Raw genomic sequence first — 22081 nt, forward strand, 5'->3', positions numbered from 1 at the left:
TGGTCCCCACTGCCCCACCCTCTTACCCATCACCGGCCTCACTGGCCAGGATGCGGATGGAGATCGGCAGCATGGCTTCTGTGTCGAGAACACCCTGCATTTCATGGTGGCAGCCAAATATTTATCCCAAGGGCTCTAAGTACTTCCTCTTCCCGTCGTGAAGCTTCACTGTGCGGCACGGAGTGGAGTGCCAACACCTTTTCGGATCGCTGATGCAGCGGCACCTGCCAGAGCTAACCTTGCGTTAACCTCATCTTAACCTGTCATGTGCATGGGTTTTGAGTTTTGAGTTGCCAGTTGTTTCTTTGAACATAGTCTTATTGCTCCGAGGAAGGACTAGTGTGCAGTTTGAAAAATTGTCTCTCAAATTCTGGACTTCTTTTTGTTTCTGTATGCAGTGGCATTGAATCCAGGAGGCATGGAATCCCTGAGTAACACAGGCTTGTGAGTGCAGACTCAAACCAATACTGATTCTTTCCGAGCTCTCTCGTTTCGTTGGATGTAAGGGGCACACGCCCACTTCAGCTTCTCCGAAGTCGGACTGTATCTCGCAGTCGATGTTTATGATCGAGTTTAATTGACAGTGGACTCCTTGTGTGACAGGGATGCTGCATCACCATGGCACCGAAACGCACTGGCCCCTCCCGTTAGGAGACTGAGCTGGCTGGCTGGTCTGCTGGACCGGCCGAGCGGCTCTCAAAGCTGCAGGGTTGCCCTCGGGAGAGCTCATCCAAGCGCAGCCACCATCTTAACTTTTTAAAAATTGTGGTGCAGTACATACAATACATCATCTTAACCGTTTCTCACTCTATAGTTCAGTGGCATTAGGTGCACTCATATCATTGTGTGACATATTTCTAGAAGTTTTTCGCCTCGTAAAACTGAAACTGGCCCCATTTAACCACAGCCCCTCTTGCATCCCCCCCAACCCTGGCGACCACCCTTCTTCCTGTCTCTCTGAATTTGACCACCCCGGGACCTCATGTAAGCGGAGTCGCGCAGTATTTGTCCTTCGGGGGCTGCGCTTCTATGGCTTCTGTGTTGTAGCCTGTGTCAGAATGCCTGTCCTCTGCGAGGCTGAGTAACGCCCCGCCGTCCGTGCACGCCACAGGTGGTCGTCCACTCACCCACCGGCGGACACGTGGGCTGCCTGTCCCTCTCGGCTGTCGTGAACAACGCCGCCCTGAACGTGGGCATGCACAGCCTGACTTGTCTGGATCAGCCCCTCGCTTGTCTTGATAGTTTCCCTGTTTAAGTACATGCCCGAAATAATAGAGTGTTTGCAAGGGGAAGGCGCTCTTCCCACGTCAGATGGAGACACCCGGGGCGTGATGAACTGAGCAGACTTGCCGGATGCCGATCAGACAGAGGTTCCCAGGGCCCCTTACTGGCTGCCTCTGGGGACATTTGCAGTCAAGGTCAAGACAGGATCCTGGGAAGCGTAGGACACCTGGCAGGGCTGAAATATGTATGAGGTGGGACACTCCAAAACCCGGAATTTATTTATAAAAAATGTATATTTATTCTTACATGTTTAAATTTCAGTCACCTTCAAAAAATACTCCCCACTTGATGCCATACACCTATTGAGATGTTTTCCCGCTGCCCAAAACAGTTTTTGTACTTGTCGATTTGGATGCCTTTGAGTTTCTGCTGTTTTTGGTTTCACCTCTTCCACATTGGCAAAACATTTCCCTTTGAGGCCTTTTTTAATCTGGGGAAACAAAGTCTCTTGGGGTGAGACCAGATGAGTGGGGGGGTGGAGCACAGGGATCATGCCATTTTTGGTCAAAACTGCTGAACACTCAGTGTGGAGCGGGCAGGTGCACTTGTAAATCACCCATCATGAAATGGGCAAACACATTGAAAGAGTCTTCAAAAAAATTTTGCCGAAGCCAAACGCAGCCTCTCACAACAACGCCAGCTGGCGCACTCATAGAGATGTGTTCCTAGGACACTGACCTAGCTGGGGAAGCCTGTATTACAAGGTGCCCACCCTACAGAAGATAATTCCAGAAGATAACTTTTGGGGGCCCCCCTTGTATAGTCAAAGGGAATGGTGAACTGCTCTGAAACTTTGGCTTTGGAGCTCGCCTGGTCTGGTCTACTTGGGGTTCTCAGGAGTTGGTTGCATGAGAACACTGCTGTGAGGTGAAAAGATTGGCCACTGGCCACAGCTGACCCACACAGCAGGGTGTGGAACCCTTCATCAGCGCTGGTTGGGGCTATCCCAGTACAGATAACAGTCTGGCTCACCACACCCAGGCATTTTGTACTGTGCTTAAAAATGTTTCCTGGTTTCCCTTGTACTCCTTTGGAACACTGGAAGTGTTTCCAGACGTGCGTACTCTGTGTCCTAGCAAAACCACTCCTGAGTGGACTCCCAACAGACACGCGTTCATCCATTCACTGACGGTCCACCAGAATGTGCACGGCGCGCTGCTCATAAGGGCCAGGGCGCTGGCGGCTCTGACCCAAACGTCCACCACCAGTGGAATGGATAAGTTAGCGGTGAGACTACTATTTGTACAATCGGACGCACAGAGCAGTGAGAACAAACACGCAACATGGGTGAATCACATGAACAAATACTGAACAAAGTCAGGTGGAACATAATACGTATGTGTGATTCCATTTACGGAAAACATCAGGAGAGGCGCCGCCCTTGGGTGGCGGGGGCCCCGAGGGCCTGTGGGCTCCCGTAACGTGCTCTGTGGGTCTGGTTGCCGGTTACCCCGTGCTCACTTTGTGAAAGCTCGCCGCGGTGTTCTGTGTGGGTGTCGCACTTCAACAACACCTTCGCCTAGACAAAGATGGTGCGGTGGCGCCAGGCACCTTGGCGCGGCTGCCTTCCCTATGTCGGCGCCATCTTGAGTCGGCTCGGTTCAGGCTGGCAGGTGGCCCGCTCCCTCTGGCGTGCGGCTCTTCCCCGAGGAACCCTCTCTTCACCCAGGGCCTCTGATCACCCCCCCACCCCCCACCCCCGCCCTCCAATCCGTTTCCAGGGTCCCCTACTGTTTTCTTTCGTGTCTTACTCTCTCGGCTGGCGGAGCATATCCTTTGGTTAGCAGCTTCTAGAGAAGGGATGGGTGGGCAGTGTGTTTTCTGAGACTGTGTGTCAGGAAATATCTTTAGCCTTTGTACAGAATTCTGGGTCGGAAAGGATTTTCCTTCAGATTTTTGAAGATAGTGCCCCATTGTTTTTTGGGTTCCACGTGCGGTTGAAAAATCTAAAGCCGTTCTAATCCCTAATGCTCTGTGTGTGACCTGCTTCTGTCTAGCCGCATGTTGTCACTGTGTTAAGGGCCCCATCGCTGTCTTTCAGGTGTATTTTGTTCACTGTTGGGCACTTTGCGAGCCCTTTTGCCCACGGCGTGAGTTCTGGGACCTTTTCTGGAGTGACCTTGTTAACGAGGCCCTCGGTCAGGTCTGCTCTGCTCCCTGCGGGCGGGACCTCTTGAACTAGTTCTCTTATTGCCTTGTCTTTTCTCTCATATTCCCCATATTTTTCATTCCGCTCCACTTTCTGAGGGATTTCCTCATCTTCATTTTACAACCATTCTGTTGAATTTTTGTTTCCTTTTTTATAGTGTTCTTTTGTTTCATGGATACAATTAGCTTCTTGTATCGCTAAAGATATTAGTGACAGACTTCTGTTATTTTTAGTTTCTTATCCCTGCAGTCTTGTTTCCTCCCAGTTTCCTCCCCGCCATACACACCAGCCCGCCGTCCTGTTGGTTTTGGCCTATTTTCCTCGTTAGGAACTTTCCTTGGGTTTCTGGTGGGCCTTGGCTATCTGTTCCTAAGCAGGGACCGAAAAGCCGAGAGGAAGTTCCGAGTGTGCAAGTAGGGCCTGTAGACGAGGCCTCCCCTGAGGGGCCGGGGTGGGGGGGGGGCGGGGGGAGCATCTGTTAGGAGCTGCTGATTTCAGGTTCTGTAGCTCTTGCCCTTGGGCCGGTCATTTTCCTCCAAGGAGGGTCTTCTCACCTCCCACCGGAAGGCTAAGGGTCTGGGTGCCAGTGTTCTGGGAGCCCGTAGGGGAAGAGGACTGGGGGCGCCCCCCACCACCTGTGCTTGGTGTCCCCCATCCAGGGACCCTTGTGTCACTCTAACAAGAGAACACGCCGGACCGCTGGTGAGAGGAGGGCGATAGAGTAGGAGCAGCACGTGCTGCTGCTTTACCAGCTAACACTCGTTCCTTCATTCCTCGTCGTTCCCGCGTTCTGAGCTTCTGAGTTTCAGTGATTAAATGGGATTGCCTCCGCATTGCCCGCACGGTGTTCCCGAGTCTGCCCAGTCTGCTCCCATCTGGATTTCCACTGTGCGGACGGTGTCGTTACAGTTTCTCTCAGATCTCGAGAGTTTGTGTCATCCTTAAAAATCACTTACTGTGGTTTTACCGTGGTTTCAGGGAGCCAGATTAGTTGGATCTGTCGGGCTGACCTGGAAAAACCCCAACAGCAGAGCAAGCAGCGTCGCTGCCTCTGTGCCAGTCGCTGTTCTGATGCTTTGTATAGTTAATTCTTTTTTAAAATAACTTAAATTTTTTCAATTCTATTTGACATACGATCCTATAGTAGTTCCAGGTATACAATGCAGTGATTAGACATTTACAACTTCAGAAACGATCACCCCAATAAGTCTAGTATCCATCATCTAATTCTTTTCACTTAAAAGTTTGAATAACTGATATTCATCAAATCTCAGAAAAAGGATCCCTTGGCAATCAAGATTTCCAGACGAACTGTTTGGTTTTGGCCTATTTCCCCCGTGACAAAGCCGCACAGAGGGAGAGCAGTGGCCCATGCAGGAGCCGTGCCCTCTCTTGCGGTTCGGTGACGGCCTGCCCTGGCTCCCCCGTGTCCCCGCAGAGGACCGTGCTGCAGCTGCTGCAGGGCAGGAGCGACGTGGTGCGCCAGTACACGGCCCGGCTCATCAACGCCATCGCGTCCCTGGCGGAAGGTGAGCCGCCAGCTCTTCTTCCAAGGGAAGGGCTGGGTCTTACTCCTGCGTGCCTTCTCTTCCTGTAACAAGGGGGCCCCTCCCCAGTTCCTTAGAGACGACACACGTTTCCTCAGTTGTTCCTGTGTAATGCGTGGAAGGTGTTTCTGTGTGTGTGGAAGTCGGATGTTGTCCTACTGCTTGTGGTTTATGTCAGAGCAAGTTTTGCCTGTTTGGGGTTTCTTCTGTAAGCCTTCTGGTTTCGTTTCGTAAGCTTTCTGGTTTTGTAACACAGCACTTTTTGGATTGCTTTCAGATATACATATATATATATTTTTTTTTTACATTTTCTATAATTTTCTGCCTCAGGTAAATTCAGGTTGGTGACATAGTTAAAGCTGAGCCCAACAAGCACGGCACCATTTCCTTCCAAAGACTGTAACCTCTTAAGTCGAGAGGATGTAAAAGCCCCAGAGATAACATGCCACCATAACTGAGTTCAAGTGATTTTACGAAGCGTCACTGTCTTCCGTAGTTCTGATTTTGTTTGTGCTCTTTTTAAATGGGATGAAGGGAGTTTCAAATTGTAACTGTGTGGTGGTACTCCGAAAATTGTGCATTCATTTATTCGTATGTTCTTCCATCCATTTAGCAAACAGTTACAAGCCAGGGTATGTGCCGGGGACCGGTCATGTAACGCGGTGGAAATTCATGTTTAGAATTAGTGTGTGTATCAAGCCCCAAGTCCACAGTAGGCCAGTGACAGTTCAAGCCATCGTATAGGTTCCAGGCCTGGTCCCGGCCTCTCCAGGCCGTGGGCATGTCCAGAAGGAACAGGGGTGTGGCCAGAGTGCACTACTCTGCTGCCTGTCTTATCGAGACTAATGGGCTCCCACCCACAGGTTCCCCCGCCTTCCTCCTCATAGTTTTGACTTGGGGTTCAAGACTTCAGGTAAATAAAGGGCAGTGCTCCCCACAAGAACACAGTGATGAATTAGAAGACTGCTTTTCTGTTATTAGGTGATTGACTAAAACCAACTTTGCAGAAGAACAATGTTTTAATAAGTTTTTTTAGAACCTAAAATTATACAAACACTATATGAGTTATATGCCAAGTTTTCATAGGAAATGGTTTTGGGACAGCTGTGGGGGCAGAGGCCGGGGTGGGGGGGGCGTGGCTAGAGGGCGGAAGGACTGAGAAAAGGGGAAAGAACTCATGGCCATGGACGATGGTGCGGTGATTGGGGGGGATAAACAGCAATGGAAAAGATACAATTTAAAGAAAAGGGAGGTGGTTTTGGAGCATGACCTTAACACCAGCTCAGTTCTCTCCCTCTTTCACCTGTCCTTCTCCGGTCATGTGACTAGGTCGCCTCTACCTGGCCCAGAGCACCAAGGTGCTGCGGATGCTGGAGGAAAGGCTGAAGGAGGAGGACCAGGATGCCGTCACCCGGGAGAACGTTCTGGGCGCCTTGCAGAAGTTCAGCCTCAGGTGCTGACGCGCAGTAGGTCATAGTGACTTCTAGGAAATCAAGGTGGGGTTTTTATAAGCCACGGTTTTGTGTTTCTTTCCTCGCAGTGAGAGGCCGATGATGCTTCTCGTCTAACACCGAGGGCAGGTTGGGACTTTCTAAGATAGAGCTAGAAAGCTCATCTCCAGTCCCCGAAACTGCCCTCCTCTGGCTGCCGCGGAGGGAGAAGGACGTTTTGAAAGTGCCAGTGTTGTCACCTCACGTGCACGACTGTCTCAGCCGCATGCACGCGAGGTTGAGAGCTGCACCCACCAGTGGGCAGGCAGAGGCGTCGCTGTGCCCTGGTGCGCAGTCTCCGCAGGGATGGGGGCGGAGCTGCGGGAGTCGGGCCGAGCCTCCAGGATCCTGAGCACGCATCCCAGCAACGCACCCTCCGGTCTCGCCGGAGCCTGCTGTGACCTGGAACCGCTCCCCTTCAGAAATGTAAAACCAGACGCCCCTTCTCGAGCCCAGTCCAGTGTCTGCACAGAGCTTTCTTTTTTAATCACCAGCTTTACTGCGGTGTGTTTCACATGCTCCCAGATGCGCCCATCCCGAGGGTACAAGTCAGTGATTTTTAGCATATTCAGAGTTGCACAACCATCATCACAATCCAACTTTAAACATTCCTGTCCCCACAAAAGGAGACTTCATGCCTATTTACAGTCAGTCCTCATTCTGATCCCTAGCCCCAGGTGACCGCTAATCTGCTTTCTGTAGGCTTACCTGCCCTGGATATTTGATATAAATGGAATCAGATAGCGTGTGTTCCTTTGTGGCTGCCTTCTTTCACTCGGCATAGCGATTTTGAGGGTCATCCACGGTGTGTAGCGTACTTTGTTCCTTAGTACAGCCTAATGGTGTTCCCTTTGCCGTTGTGAGGAGACTGCATTCTGCTTAGCCATGTGTCAGCTGGTGGACATCTGGGTGCTCTCAGCTTTTTGGCTCCGATGTGTAATGCCTCTGTGAGCATTTGCACGCAGGTCTGTGTGTGGCCGTGTTGTCCTTCCTCCTGGGCAGGCACTGGGCGTGGGATGTGCTGATGCTTCCAGCACCCAGAGTCCCTCTCTCTCTCTGGCTTCATTAAAACTTCTAGTGCCTTGAGTCCTCAGCCTTTCCCCTCAGTCCTCATCTGATCACACGTTCTTCCCGTCAAATGCGGGTGACCCGCCAGTCTGCCAAGTCACATAGTCTAACTGTGAGCGTGTTTGGTGGGGAGAAGCAGCAGGTGTCGAGTTCCTGCGATTTGCCAGGTTCTTGCCAGTGAAAATTTCTTACTCGAACTCTCTGAATTGAAGAGAACTCTGAATAATCTCCCATGATTACTTCCGCAGATCATACAAACATTTCTGTTTGCTCTTAAACATAACAGCTTGATGCTGACTGTTTGGAAAAATTTTAGAAATTCAATAGCTGTAGTTAAGTAATAGAGCTAAGATAAGATGAAGAAATACTTCTGCCCAGTAATGCACACATTTACTGCCAATATTTTCTTTTCCTCCAGACAATCATTTAAGCTTTCTGTTCAGGAAACGTGCTTAATGTTTGGGCAGTTTTCCAGGGTCTCTACAAAGAGTGCAGGTCGCGGGTAGGCTTACCAGAAGAACGCTGTCTTCGCGGAGCGCGCGGGTGCGCAGAGCCGTCCGTGTGGCACTTGTGCCATAACCTGTCCACCAGGAGGTGCGCAGAGAGGTGCACGGGGCACTTCCTCCGCGGGGTTTGATTTTCAGAGAATTGCGACGACTTCTCCTGGCGACACCAGGCTTAGTCTCGCCAGTTCTGAAGGCTGGCATGGTGGCAAGCACTGTGCATGCCGACGAGGCATTGGGCTTTGTGAGATGTTACACCTGGACTGGGGGTGGAGAATAATTCCGTGTCAGTTGTGTTACCCAGGTTGTTAAATTACCCTTACTCCGTGGAGCTCTGAATCAAAATGGTATTGAGCTGGGTTTTTGCTTTTCTTTTATGTTTTTCTTTCTTTTCACACGGTTCAAAGTGTCTAAGCTCTATTATAATCCACGAGAGTTTAGTAAAAACCTGTTTGTCAATGAACTATTTCTATAGCTCTGTTTCCTGGATTAAGTAGACTAAAAGCTATCAATAAATACTTTAAATATTAGAAAAGAAATTTTCAAAGTAGGACACTGCTTACTGCCTTATCTCTCCTTAAACTCTTAATAATATCCTGTGATTAGCCAGGCTCCTGCCAACAAAAATTTCACATTCTACCTATGAATTGAAAAGAACTGTGAATAACCCTCCAGGGTTATTACTTCCTCGGGTCATATAAACACTTCATTTCTGATTGTTATAAAGATAACAGCTTGGTGCTGACTGTTTGGAAAAATTATAGAAATTCAGTAGCTGTAGTTGAGTAACAGAGCCGAGATGAAAGGTGAAGAATTCGTTGTTGTTTCAGTTTGGGTCTAACAGTGAAGCACCCCCTCGGCGTCAGTGTCTCGTGCCCTTGGTCTCCTCTGGCGCGGCTTCTCGCCAGCTTTCATTCACCCGGAGCTCTCTCCTCCCAGGCGCCCGCTGCAGACAGCCATGATTCAGGACGGCCTCATCTTCTGGCTGATCGACATTCTGAAGGACCCCGATTGCCTGTCCGACTACACGCTGGAGTACTCGGTGGCTTTGCTCATGAACCTCTGCCTCCGGAGCTCAGGTCTCACAGCCTTCCATCCTCATGTGCCTGGCTCCGGTGTGGGGAGGGAGAGGTCCTGATCCTCCAATCAGGGTCACCCAGGAGCCTGACGTGGCTCCCCTTCGTCTCCACCATAGAAAACTGGAAACAGGAAGAGTGTAAACTGGAAGAGCACTTTCCAACGGAGTATAAAGCTGTGAATCCCTGAAACCCAAATACCATTCTGGCTTTGGGAAGAATGTTTTATAGATATATATAAATAGACACGTATAATCACATACATATGTATAATATGTATGTAGCGCCTGCATTAAGAAGAAATTAAGTTAGTTTATGTTTTTCATCTTCATAGCATTTTTGAAAGGTAGGAAGGTAAGAATTAGGATCCCTTTTTGTCTGAAGGCAGAGAAGTATGTTCCCGAGATTGTACGGGAGGAAGCTGGTGGCTGAGCAGGGAGACCAAACCGTGCTGCCCACCCTGAGTCACCCACCTCCCGCTGGCAAGGGGGTGCTCATGTGGACATCACGAGTCATTTATGTTCTTGATCAATGAAGGCAGTGCTTTCAGCTTGTCTACGGGTTCCGTCCCATTTAAGGATCTGTTCCCTGGGGTGAACGAAGTTCCTTTAGAAGAGATGCCCAGTCCAGCCTGTGGCGGAGCTGCCCAAGTGGCCCAGTGTTGGCAGGTTGCCCAGATAAGAAGCTCAGGGCTGTTGTTAGATGCCCCTCGCCCTCGGATGCTCTGTCACCTGAAGCACCTGCTGTTGACTGAGTAAATGACTGTTTCAATATTCTTTTTTAAAACCAGCCTGCGCGCAGTCCTAGCTTTAATTAGATTATAAGCAGCTTTTCTCACGGTCACTACTGCACTCGCAGTGGCTGTTCGGTGCTGTTGGGTCGCTCCAGCTGCCGGTGGTTTCGAGCACGATGGCCGTGCCGGGGGGAGTATGACGCTGCGCTGTGACGGGACGCGCCTACACCATCGAGTAGCTCTGTGCTCTGCCTGGGCAAAGACAGCGCCCTGCCCCTGTGCACAGGAGGGTGCTGGCCTGGGCCAACCTGCTTCATTCCATAGCACCCTTTCAGGGAGATGTGAATCATCCCTACCGCGTCCCAGGGCAGGGAACTGGGGCCCAGGTTGGTTAAGTGACTCACCCAAGGCCACACAGCCCGTACGCACAGGAGCCAAGATTTGTGCTACGGCGTGCCTGACTTGAAGCTGTGCTTCTGAGTTTAGACATACCATGTTTTGCTTTGTTTTGTTTTCTTAAGGGAAGAACATGTGTGCCAAGATGGCAGGCCTCGTGCTGCGAGTTCTTTCGGATCTGCTGGGCCATGAAAACCATGAGGTACTCAGCGCTGCTCACCCCGGGCTTGGGGAGGGCTGGCCCGTGGTAGTACTGCCCTCTCCCTCCCCCATGCATTTGTATTCGCTACTTCCCAGCTTTCATAACTTGTGAATTCTGGAACTCAGAGGCTGGAAGCCGGTCCTCACACCTGACTTAGCGTGCGCACTGCCGTCACTGGCCCGTGCTAACACGTTTTTCTCCCTGTCGTCTATCCGTGCTCCATTCCTCCCCGCCGTGGGCACCCCTCTGCTGTGTTTGATGTGTGTCTGTGGGCACGTAGGCAGGCTGCAGATGGGTTTACTATTGTGTGTGTGTTTAATGTGTATAAATAGTATTGCCCTCCAGAGCCCTATTTTCTTACTTTTTTTCGCTATGTTTTATTTATTTATTTTTAAAAGATTTTACTTATTTATTTTTAGGGAGAGGGGAAGGAAGGGGGAAAGAGGGAGAGAAACATCAGTGTGTGGTTGTCTCTCGCACGCCCCCTACTGGGGCCCAAACCCGAAACCCAGGCATGTGCCCTGACTGGGAATTGAACTAGCAACTTTCAGTTTGCAGGACGATGTCCCACCCACTGGGCCACATCGGCCCGGGCTTCACTGCATTTTTAGGGTCTTTCTGCCTCTCTTTGTGTGCATCTCTGTGATGAGCAACTCTCACTCCTGCAGGACAGCCCCTGTATGCAGCCCCACTCCCCCCGTTTTCCCTGTCCGCCCCCCAGGGGCATGTACCTTGGTCGCCTCCAACTCTGTGCTGCCGCACGGGTCCTCCGTGGACAGCCCTGCACTTGCCCTGGAGAGCCTGTGCCAGAGCTTCCCTGGGCACTCAGACGCTTGTCACTGTTGGCCTACCCCATCTGTCAGTCAGTGAGAGTCCTGGAAATTGTCCCCCAGCATGGCTTCTGCTGTCCCAGGTGTCTGCCACAACACTGGTATGGCTTTTAAAAGTTCGTTAGCCTTTGGGTCACAAGTTCTTTCTAGATAAAGTCGAGGTATGGCTAAACTAATAAACAATAGGATACATCGCTCACCTGCTTTCTACAAATGTCTTTGCAACAATCATGGCATCGGCACAATTTTTACCTGAAGCCAAAGCCTCAACAACAACGTGACCTGTGGAACCAGATCGGGACCTGGGCAGGACAGGACTGAGTGCCGCTGGTCCCAGAGAGGCCGTGGTCCCCACGTGTCTGCCCCCGTTTCAGACAGCCAGCCCTGTTCTGCTCACTTCTCTCATGGCACGCGTCCGGGAGCCCGTCAGCTGAGAGACCTGGGCGTCTGTCACAGTGTGTGCCACTCCCCTTACTGTGCAAACCAGTGGACTCTTAACTGCTTCTAGACCTGAGGGAACCCTGCTCTCCATTTTCTTCGCCTCGGGCTGCTACACCTGCTGGGAGGTCTGTGCTGTCTCTGATAGTAAAAGTTGGTCTCAAGTGTTGCAACCAGAATGTCGGCCCTGGAAACCGCATAGACCAAAGGATTCAGACCACATTGTGAATGGTTGGCAATGTATTTGCTTTGAAAATGAGCTGGAAAATCTACCTGCGTGTATTTTAGAGCTTAGAGATGTTTTGCTACCCAAATAAATGCTACCCACATGTACCCTAGACAAGGTGTGTTCTTGAAATACAAAACCCAGAAGAAAACCCATTTCCCTAAGATGCATATAACTGATCGTATGCACCTTAATTTTTTTTGTATGGAAAAAGATGCCACAGTCAAAGTCAAAAGACAAATGACGCCCTGAGAAAAAGTGTGCATCACATGTGACAAAAATTTTATATCCCTAATGTCTGAAGTACTAGAAATTGATCGGCTGAAGTCAAATGAGAAAAAGCCAACAGGAACACGGGGTAAAGGACGTAAACCGGCAGTTTGCAGAGTAGTAGATCTTCATGATCTGTGAGCATGAAAAGGTGTTTCATTTTGCTAGTCTTCAGGGGAAGGAAGATAAAAACAACTGTAAGGTGTCTTTTCCACCTATTAGGTTGGTAAAACTTAGGGGTGATACGTGCAGCGCTGGGAAGCGGTGCGGGGAGATGGCCCCTCCCCCGTGCCGCGGAGAGAATGCAGCTCGTGCTTACCGGGCACCGGTGCACCACGTCCTGATGTTGGGGTCACCTGTGCGAGTCACCCGCAGGGCCTGCCCTGAGCAGTTTGATCATTAGTGTGCTGTTGGATAACTGAGTGGCACAGTATTTGAGAACCCGCAAATGACTGTTCTTCTTCTCCCCTTAAAGATCCAGCCGTACGTGAATGGCGCCTTGTACAGCATCCTCTCCATTCCGTCCATTCGTGAGGAAGCACGAGCGATGGTAAGAGATGTGCGTGTGTCAGCTTCTGCCAGTGCCACCGGTCAGGAGCCGTCAGCGAGGGCCTCCCAGACGGGGCCCAAACTGTGTACCAAATCCACATTTGCGGTTTCTGATGAGACTCTGTGGCTTTTATGAGATTCTCAAGGGATCCCCGGCTCCTTCAGTGACTGAGAACCACAGTGCTAGAACGTTTCCAGCAGGGTTACCTTTGGAAAGCTGTAGACATTTTTTTTTTTTAATTTAAATGACTCATTTAGATTTGGCATTTGGGAGATGCTTATGGATTTCATAGTAGCAGAAGCTGAGCAGGAAAATGGTGAAATGGAGAAAACCATCACTCGGATTCGTGTCCAGGATTCCTGGAGGATTGCGGCCGCTTGAGAATTGGCGCAGTGAAAACACTCTTACCCTGCAGGTGCTCCGACAGCAGCCAAAGGGAATGGCAGGGCTGTAACCAGGGGTCGCACCGTCCACGCCTGCTTTGTTTCCTGAGTGGTAAAGTCGTTTTTAATGTGTTTACATCAGTGCCTGCGTCGGAAGTGCAGAGCAAGCCACAGGTGACTAGTATCACGTTCGGAGAAGACAGGTGTGTCTAGATCTTATCCCCAAACCGCTGGGGTTTTGGCCTCTTTCCCTACCGCATGTGAAGCCGGGGTCTCAGTGTGCATGTCAAATGCTTCAGTGAAAGGATTGCGTATATTTCCAGAGGCCAGATTCGGTTTGAGCCCCATAAAATGTTCTGCTTGGTTGTGCTTTCTTAGAAAAATTGTTAAATCTTCTAATTGGTCATCTAACTTACATCATTGGTTACACTAGGGACAAAAACTTAAGAACCGTTCTGTGTGGTCAGTCAACAGTGAGAATTGCCTACTGCTTTTAAGTAAAATATCTGCTTTCTCAGTACAGAGCAGGGGAAAATAAACTCGATTATGGTATTTGTGGACACTCAGGTGGAAGAGTGGAATTGTCAGCCAAACACAACGCAAAGAACAAAACGTGGGCTGCAGGGAAAGAAAGAATGGAGGCCACTCGAAAAGCGGGCAAGGCAGCGAGGAGGAGGAAAGACCTGCGGCGGTTGGGGGGGGGGGGAGGACGGAGAAGGTGGGAGCGGCCGGGACCAAGTGGGGAAGAGATACTCGCAGTTGGAGGATGGATGGCCGTGAGCGATCACCCTGGGCAGGGAGAAAAAGGGTAGAGGGAAGGGAAAGGGTGTCGGAGACCCGTGTGCCTGTGCCCAGAGGTCTCACTCCGCTGCAGTTGGAGTCCCAGCAGGAGAGGAGAGACAGATAATGGGGCTGGGAAAAGGTTGACCTAACAAGGTAGTTGGGATCCCCAAATGTCTGGAAACTAAAGTGTTGACGCTTGTAAGAGTTATCTGTTGCTGTGTAACAAATTATCCCAAAGCTTAGTGGCTTAAACACTTTTCAATTACTCCTCTCAGTTTCTGTGGGACAGAATGCAACATCAGACTAGCAGGGTGGTCCTGGCTAAGAGTCTTGCATCAGCTTTTAGTCGAGACTTCAGCCAGGACAGCCGAGGCTTGATCAGGGCTGGAGAATCTGTTTCATAGTGTTTCTCTGCACATGGCAGTGGGCTTTTCGCCAGACACAGAATGAGAGCCAGGCGAAGCTTCGGTGTCCTTCATGACTTAGACTCAGAGCTGCCGCCCCCTCGCTTTGATTCTGTTGTGTACACAGACCAACCCTGTACAGTGGCAGGAGCCGGGCAGGGGCTGCCTCCGGAGCAGGAATTCCGAGGGTAGGGGTCCTCGGGGCTGTCTTGGAGGCTGGCTGCCATCTATTTCCAAGTCACCTGGATCTAAGAAGTCGCGAGGGGAATAGGAGCTATTAATCTTTTGACATATAATACAACTGTGTCCTCTGTCTTCATTTGTCTTTTCCTTATGATGTTTTGGGTTATCTGGTAGCTTTAATTATAGTTGAATCTGTTAATATTTTACTTTATAGTTTCTGACACAAGTCAGAATAATTAACTCTAAGTAATTGTTTTAATAGAGATTTTATTTATTTATTTTTAGAGAGAGAGGGGAAGGGAAGGAGAAAGAGAGGGAGAGAAACATCCAAGTGTGGTTGCCTCTCGAGCGCCCCCTAATGGGGACCTGGCTTGCAACCCAGGCACGGGCCCTGACTGGGAATTTAACCAGCAATGCTTTGGTTCGCAGACCCGCGCTCAATCCACTGAGCCACACCAGCCAGGGCCAGCCTCTAAATTATTGAATTACTGACTTTAAGAAGAAAACTTGGACCACTTAGATAAAAGCATAAGCAGCGGAAGTCTCCCTCTGGCATTTTAACAGGCAGTAAAGTCAGAAGCTCTGGAGGAGCGTGTTAGGCTGAGTGAGAAAGCTTTTGGACACACCACCTAAGCAGTTGCCTATTTAACTCTTTATAAGAGAGGCCTGTAAGGGAGGTTACGGCCAACGTCTCAAACCCCGAAATTTCCCACTCTTCTTATCCTTGAGGAAGTTTTTAGATTGGTCGAGGAATTACATTCTTCTTGCACAGAACAACAAGAAAGATAACCGGACAGTGAGGAAAAGAAACATCGCAGTCACACCGCCAGCACAGTGGCTCGAGGTGGTGCTGGGCGAGAGGGGCAGAGCGGCCGGGTCTGCAGTCCGCCCACGGGGCTTCCAGGGGCAGGCGGGCCGTCCACAGGAGAAACCACTAAAGCCTCCGTACTTTCAATGCGGGTATTTTTCTCTGGTCACTGGTGCAGCGAAGAAGGGACTCTGTCATGGGGATGCTCATTTTAACGTTTTTATTGTATAGCAGTGAAAGCTGGAAGCAACATGAGTGTCTGGTACCAGGAACTGCTAATGGAATTATGGTTCTTTTGCTCAAAATAGTAATAGCTATTGAAGATGATAACTAGGAAAAGCAGGATGGAAAAATTTTATTGTGTAATGAGAGATAAAAGCTGGACATGACGTTATAAGAACTCTGTTTTTGGAGCTGTATAAGACATTTGTGCACGTGTGGAAAATAACAAAGAATACATGAAAATTATGTTCGTACCGAATGCCATTAGGGCGGTCTTACGTAATAGGGGGAAAGGGAGAAAAGGGTAGATCAGTGCCCTGAAGCCCACTGGAACTTTAAGAGACTGCCGAGGGCTGGGGCTGGGGAGCAGGTCCGATCACTGGGGCTGCCCACAGCCCACTCCACAGCCTCCTACGCCCAGGGCTGCTTTGCACCCAGGGCTGGGGTAGTTGTCGGCCACGGAGGTCTGCCTGGGAGGTAAACCCAGCCAAACGTCTGCCCTGGGCTGGAGCAGGCGGATGCCCTGTCAGGTGGGAAGTCTCTGGGAGAGCCGTGGAGCTCGGTTAGAAGCCACCCAGACCCCAGGGCCCACAGCTCACACCTGTGAAGCCAGAAACTCTGCCTCTGCTGTCCCCAAAGGGCTGGATGGCCCTGCTACCCACCAGTCACATCACCCACTTCCAGATCAGTCTCACATGCTATGCTGGATTGGCAGAACCTAAGGCTTGTGCCTGGGGAATTTTCTATTACGAAATCTTCCCCCAAATGATCCCCCTGATTACAGAGAAGAGATTTGTGGTTCCTCCCCACCCCCACTCCTAAGTAACAACTGAGCTAGTGCTCTATAAAAGAGAGCAAATGAAAATAAAAGGATCTTTCAATATATGAGCAGGTGATCATTTGCAAAAGTAACCCCTAGGAAGAAAAAAATAGAGGGGGGCCTGAACACAGTATATGTCTCACTCCCCTGGTGGGGGCGGTAAAGACATTGACATTGACTGGTCACTGGTGATCCTGATCTTTGGCCTTTTCGGGTTTATCACACTGTTTCACTAGATAGGTTCTTCTTTCTCTGGCCCTTACCTTGGGTGGAGATGGGGAATAGGGAGATCAGTTTAGGAGGTTGAGAGGCATAAACCCAGCTCTCCTGTCAGGGAAGGGCCTGTCACTTGGATGAGACAAACCCGGTGTCTGACTGGTCTGGAGCTCTCCACTGCGTACGCAGGACCTGGGGTTTCCCGGGTGGTGTAGGCCACCTGTGTTTTGCCTGGAGCCACCCTGCCCGAGCTATAAAACAATCTGAGATGACTGCTGCTTGTGCTGGGCTTGGAGATTCCCAGTGAAAGCCAAGCTGTGAATCTAGGATGTCTGCTGCTAGGGCCAGGCCTGGGGCCACTTAGCAAGAGGTAGGGGGGCTGGGGGCTGACTGAGGCCAGCTGTTGCTTGTTTGAGAGGATTTAGGAAGTTGTGAAGCATGAGCCAAGACCAGCCATTCACATGGAAAAGCCACTGTTAACAGCTTAGATGGCCTGTAAGTTGGGTGGGACAGAACCTCAGGGGATCTGCAGTGCAGGACAGTGTTAGCCAGGTAGATGGAGTCTCAGATATGACACCGCCTGCAGGCTCTGTGGCTCTGGGGGGGAGGGCTCAGAAAAGGGACAGTGGCCTCTGCCCACCTTTCTGTCTGGGAGAAAACTGTCTCCCAATTCTTGCCTTGATGCCAGATACTTCAGTTCCTTCCTGTATTTCACTGGTGCTTTTCAAGCTGCTACCCTGGTGCTGGAGCTCAGAGGGAGTGAGTCTGATTAAGTCTGTGTGTGGGTTCTTTAAGAGGAACTGCTCGGGACTCCAGAAGTTTATTCCGCTGACTCAATCCCCACTAATTTTTGCAGCCAGAAGTTGTGGAGACTTATCTTCTTGGCACTGGAACCCTGGGCTGGGGGGCCTGGTGTGTGGCTGGGACTCCCCATCCTGAGGTGTCCCCCCCCAAATTTGTATCCACCACACGTGGTTGTGAGACCAGCCCATTCTGCATCTCCACCCCTCCTACCAGTCCAGATGGATGTGGTCTCTTTAATTCCATGGTTCTCAGACTCCCATTCAACTTGATTTCTGACAGTTCTGAGTGATGATTGTTCTGTAGGTTAGCTGTAATTTTGATGTGGTTGTGCAAGGAAGTGCACCGTGTTGACCCATGCCGCCAACTTGACTGGCAGTCTGAGCAGAGGAATGTTCACTGTGCGTATCTAAGAAAGCGTTTGGGGAGATTAGCTGAAACTATCCCATTGGAAAGTAGTTTCCCCCCATAAAACAGAAATGTTAACAGTCACTCTCTCCAATGCTGTAGGGTATGGAAGACATCCTTCGCTGCTTCATCAAAGAAGGCAATGCTGAGATGATCCGCCAGATCGAGTTCATCATCAAGCAGCTCAATTCAGGTCCGTTTAATGCAAGACTCTATGATCTAGATTTTGAATCTTTCACATGTGCCAGAAAGACACGTGGGCTGTCTTAGAGGGCTTGTGATGTCTTAGAGTTTATTCAAGAGCCCAGGAGAATGTAGCAACAAATGTCCAGCCAGGTAATGTAGGCTGCATTGTCCTCAAATCAGCAATCGCTTACCACAGTAAGGCTTATAGTCAGCAAAAAGAACTCAAAAGCAATTACAGAAACCCTTCTGTAACTGTAAGTTCTCTTTTTGTCGGTCTGCCCCTCCTGATCCTTCCCCCACCTCCGAAGAGTGGCTTCTGGAGTCCTAGGGTAGAGAACGAAGACAGATGCCGATCTTTCTAGCACCACTGTAGCAAATGTCTTCCTCCTTCCACAGTCATTCATTCACTCCAGAAAAATGTGTGTTGCCACTGATAGCGTGGGAGGGGGTGATCTCTCTATCCAGCTTCCTCCATGACAACCCACATTGAGTAAGAAGCAGAGCAGGCCGGTGAGGGAAGGCTTGGAGGGGTCCGGGGTGGGGGTGGGGGGGGAAACAGCTCTTTCTGTGGAGTCCTGACACCTTCATCCCGATCTCGCACCTGCCAGAGGCGCCTGGCACTGCCAGAGTCCAGGGGCCGAGCGTGCCCCTTCCGTCCTACGTGTCCTTCCTCAACACCCAGCTGTGCACATCGCTGAAAGTCCAAGTGCACAAATGCTATTCAGCACTTGAACAAGGAAAAAAGAAAACGAATCTCTTGATCTCTACTCTGATCCCAAGTCCGCAGCTTGATGAGCCCGAGCAAAAAGGCGATGCCAGACGCCGTTTCCCGGAAGAAGCCCCCAGGTGGCTCTTCCGGCTCACGGTTCACAGGCTGTCTACACAGGCAGTCCCCCACCCCAACTAAATCAGAACCTCTGGGGGGACCCCAGGTGTGAAGGGTGCTCAAAGCTTCCAGATGATTCCAGCGTGCAGCGAGGGTGGCAAACCCCTGCCTCAGATGGATGCAGAAATCAGGGGGCCGATCGAGGACCCAACAGGGGCTCCTAACCAACAGGAAGCAGTTGGGACAGAGCTGAGGTGGGGGCAGGTTCCAGAGCTCAACTCCCTTCAGGCTGGGGTTCCATTCCCATCTGAACCTCTTTCCTCTGGTTTTTATGGAGCAAGTAGAATTCATCCCTAATTGAGGCAGGTGTGGAATAGGGAGCTTTGTTTTCGACAACAACTTCGATTCTGACTTTGAGCCCCCACTCTTCTGGGTGGGCATATTTTAAAAAGTGAGAGGAAACCTTACCCTCAGCCCTGGCTGAGGAGGCTCCCTGACCTTCCCTGGGGAGGCAGGCCCCAGTTGGGGAAGGTGGTGAAATGCTGGGGAAAGGTGTTCCCTATCTTCTCATGGTCACCAGCTCTGCTGAGACCGCCCCCCCAAGCCAGGGTCCTCTGCAGCCGCAGGGTCACACTTGGGTTGGAACTCTTCCTCAAGGCAGGCTCTGTCGTTTATCGTTATCGGGACTCACTACCTCCATTTCCTGGTCAGTCTTCCCACCTCCCGGCTAAAAAACGTCTCTTTCTCTTGGGTAAAACTGGCCCCTGGACCAGCACACCAAGGAATGTGAGGAGGGAGGGCTCGGTTTACATGTCTGTAGGGTGTGCTCTGGCAGCGAGCTGTCTGGGCAGAGCCAAAGCTGTGTGCCCTTGTGTGCTCAGGAAGGGCTTGGGAAATACCTGCTTACCTCAGTGAGCTCCAGTTGAAATAGACCGTCTCAAGTATTTCTTTTTTATCTCAAGCACCTAGGTTATTCTGTACTCATAGGACAATGGCGGGACCCAGAGGTGATTACTCAGGAGTCTGCTGCTTTGAAACAAAATTAGAAAGTCATTGACCCGTTGGGTGGAGGAGCAGACGTAGGCACACGAGTACCTTAGCGAGGCCGGTGTTGGCATCACGTGAGAATGAGCCTACCGGCCCCGGGTCAGAACCTGGAGAGTTCCCATCCAGCCCAGGCTGTACCCGCAGGGGCACTTTAGCAGCAGAGCAGGAACGGGTGGTAGTTTCCAGTTTAAGATCCGTGGAGTGGCATTGCCACCACCTGCATTTAGAGTCCTGACTTTCTTGTTTTATTCTAGTATGTTTTTCCAGTAGAGTGTTAAGGTTTCCAAGTACAGAAATTCCAGTGTATTTTAGGAACCTAACCCATAGGTGGGGAAGCACCTCTCTGGTGAAGCCTGAGGGGTAACCGCAGCCCTCAGCTAGGGGACCAGCAGACACTGGCTGGCCACTGAAGAGAGGATGGGAAGACCTGACAGGTCACTGGGCAGGAGCAAGGCTGAACTGGCCTCACCACTGGGCCCTCAGGGAAGGAAGGGGACTGGCGACTCCGGTGCCATGCCTTGCTAGTTATCGGGGTGAGGGCACCTGGTGGGAGCCCCAAGTCCTGCAGGCCCGGAGGGGAGGAGCCGAGGTTTGTAAGGTACTTCAGTTCACAGGCCTGGATCGCTCCGGGGACAGGATGAGTCTGGGCCACTAGGCTGGCCTCAGAGAATGTCTAAAAGTCTTTTAAAAGTGAATAAATAAAAGGTATTTTCATCTTTGAAAAAGAAAGGTTTATCACTGATGAATATTGCAGCATCTCCATTTTGAAAGCTGTTCACTTTTCGGGCCCTTTGCTGAAGGCAGAATGGAGTCATGGACCAGAAGGAGGTAGAAGTTAGATAATCAGGCTTCACAGCAACACCCTCTGGGCGCGAGGTGGCTTTCCTGACCACACAGGTTCCATGACTGTGGCACGGCCTCTGGTAGGCATTCCAGCTCCCACTGCTATGTGTGGGTGCTGATGGAAACGGAGAGACCTATTTAAAATCGCCTAGGGTGATTTCTATCAGTGGCCAAAAGGTACCAGGGACGTGATTGCTTCGATGTAACCTAATTAGGGTGTTTGCTTCGATGTAACCTAATTAGGGTGTTTGCACGCCCCTGCAGGGGCCCAAGGGCTTTGTTGACCAAGGTGTCTAACTCAGTTCGCAGTTACTCATTGGTTTCTTTCTTTACAGAAGAGCTCCCGGACGGTGTTCTTGAATCTGATGATGATGAAGATGAAGATGATGAAGTAAGTTGGAGGCTCTTGCCACCATGTAGGAAACTTGTGTCAGACTTCTGAGTCTCTTCCTGGCCTTGAAAAGTCAGTGCAGAAATGGAGATTTTTCTGCCAGCTACATTTCTCACGATTCTGTGGGTCGGCTGGCGTTCAGCTGGGTGGTTTACTGCGGGTCCCGCCTGGGGTGTCATGCAGCTGCCTCTTTCCGTGCCCACGCTGGCCTGGCGCCCCAGTCCAGCCTGGACTTCCTTGTCGGTTGGCCACTGGGCTCCAACAGGGAAGCAGTGAAAGCTTCTGGTGGTCCCTGGGCTCAGCAGCCTCAGGATGTTGCTTCCGCCACGCTCTGCTCTGGGTGCGTCCCAGGGTTGTGGGCCGGCAGTTCGACTCCACTGACAGTTCGACTCCACCGGCAGGAGGGCTGGGGGAGGATGGGTAAGGGGCCAGGTCTGAAGTCCATCTGCCACACAGTATGGGGGTCATCTGCAGCCCGTCCAGAATGCCACGCCCCATGGCACTTGGGGTATGTGGAACGTCAAAAGGTAACAGTTCTTCAACAGGAGCTTTTTGCCTTGAAGGGGTCTGAGCCTCCACCTGTCTGTCTTCCCTGGACGGGAGCATTGGGCCCGAGGCTCAGGTGAGGGTCCGTGGCGTGGGGGCGCAGGCTTGGCTCAGAGCTGGTGGAGCCAACCACCTGACTGTTAAGTTTGCAGTCCCCTGATACGGGTTTCCCCAGCAGTGCAGAACCTGCCTGCCCAGTTCTCCAGAGCTCCAGGGTTCAGAAGAAATGTGGGTGCATCTCATGAGATGGTATAGAGAAGGGTGCTCATGGGCTGTCGAGCGGTGTTCAGATGACAAAATCCTTCAGACCTAGAAGAAACACACACAGCGTCCTCGCTAGTGCTCTGTAGGGGTAAATGATGTGTGTTCCTTCCGTCTTGTGGGCAGTGAACATCTTTTTATTTGGAGTTGTGGTCCAGCCATTTAAAAGGTGTGTAAAAGCCAAGTTTCTG

The 22081-nt window shown here is 50.9% G+C and overlaps 1 protein-coding gene across 10 annotated transcripts in view; it reads left to right on the top strand.

The window, feature by feature from the left end:
* ARMC9 (armadillo repeat containing 9) overlaps positions 1 to 22081 on the top strand; it is a 112759-nt gene that overhangs the window by 34952 nt on the left and 55726 nt on the right. For all 10 annotated transcript variants that reach the window (XR_008426222.1, XR_008426223.1, XR_006655992.2 and 7 more), the window contains 7 exons: positions 4872 to 4962; positions 6310 to 6433; positions 8981 to 9120; positions 10372 to 10448; positions 12688 to 12762; positions 17893 to 17983; positions 21028 to 21083. Coding sequence is in view for 7 of the 10 variants with exons in the window: in XM_053919203.1 (XP_053775178.1) it covers positions 4872 to 4962; positions 6310 to 6433; positions 8981 to 9120; positions 10372 to 10448; positions 12688 to 12762; positions 17893 to 17983; positions 21028 to 21083 (654 nt within the window). In the remaining 3 variants the exon portion in view is untranslated. The remainder of the gene's footprint in view (positions 1 to 4871; positions 4963 to 6309; positions 6434 to 8980; positions 9121 to 10371; positions 10449 to 12687; positions 12763 to 17892; positions 17984 to 21027; positions 21084 to 22081) is intronic.

Source organism: Desmodus rotundus, chromosome 2 (assembly GCF_022682495.2).
Source record: "Desmodus rotundus isolate HL8 chromosome 2, HLdesRot8A.1, whole genome shotgun sequence".
In the NCBI taxonomy this organism is placed as follows: Eukaryota; Metazoa; Chordata; class Mammalia; order Chiroptera; family Phyllostomidae; genus Desmodus; species Desmodus rotundus.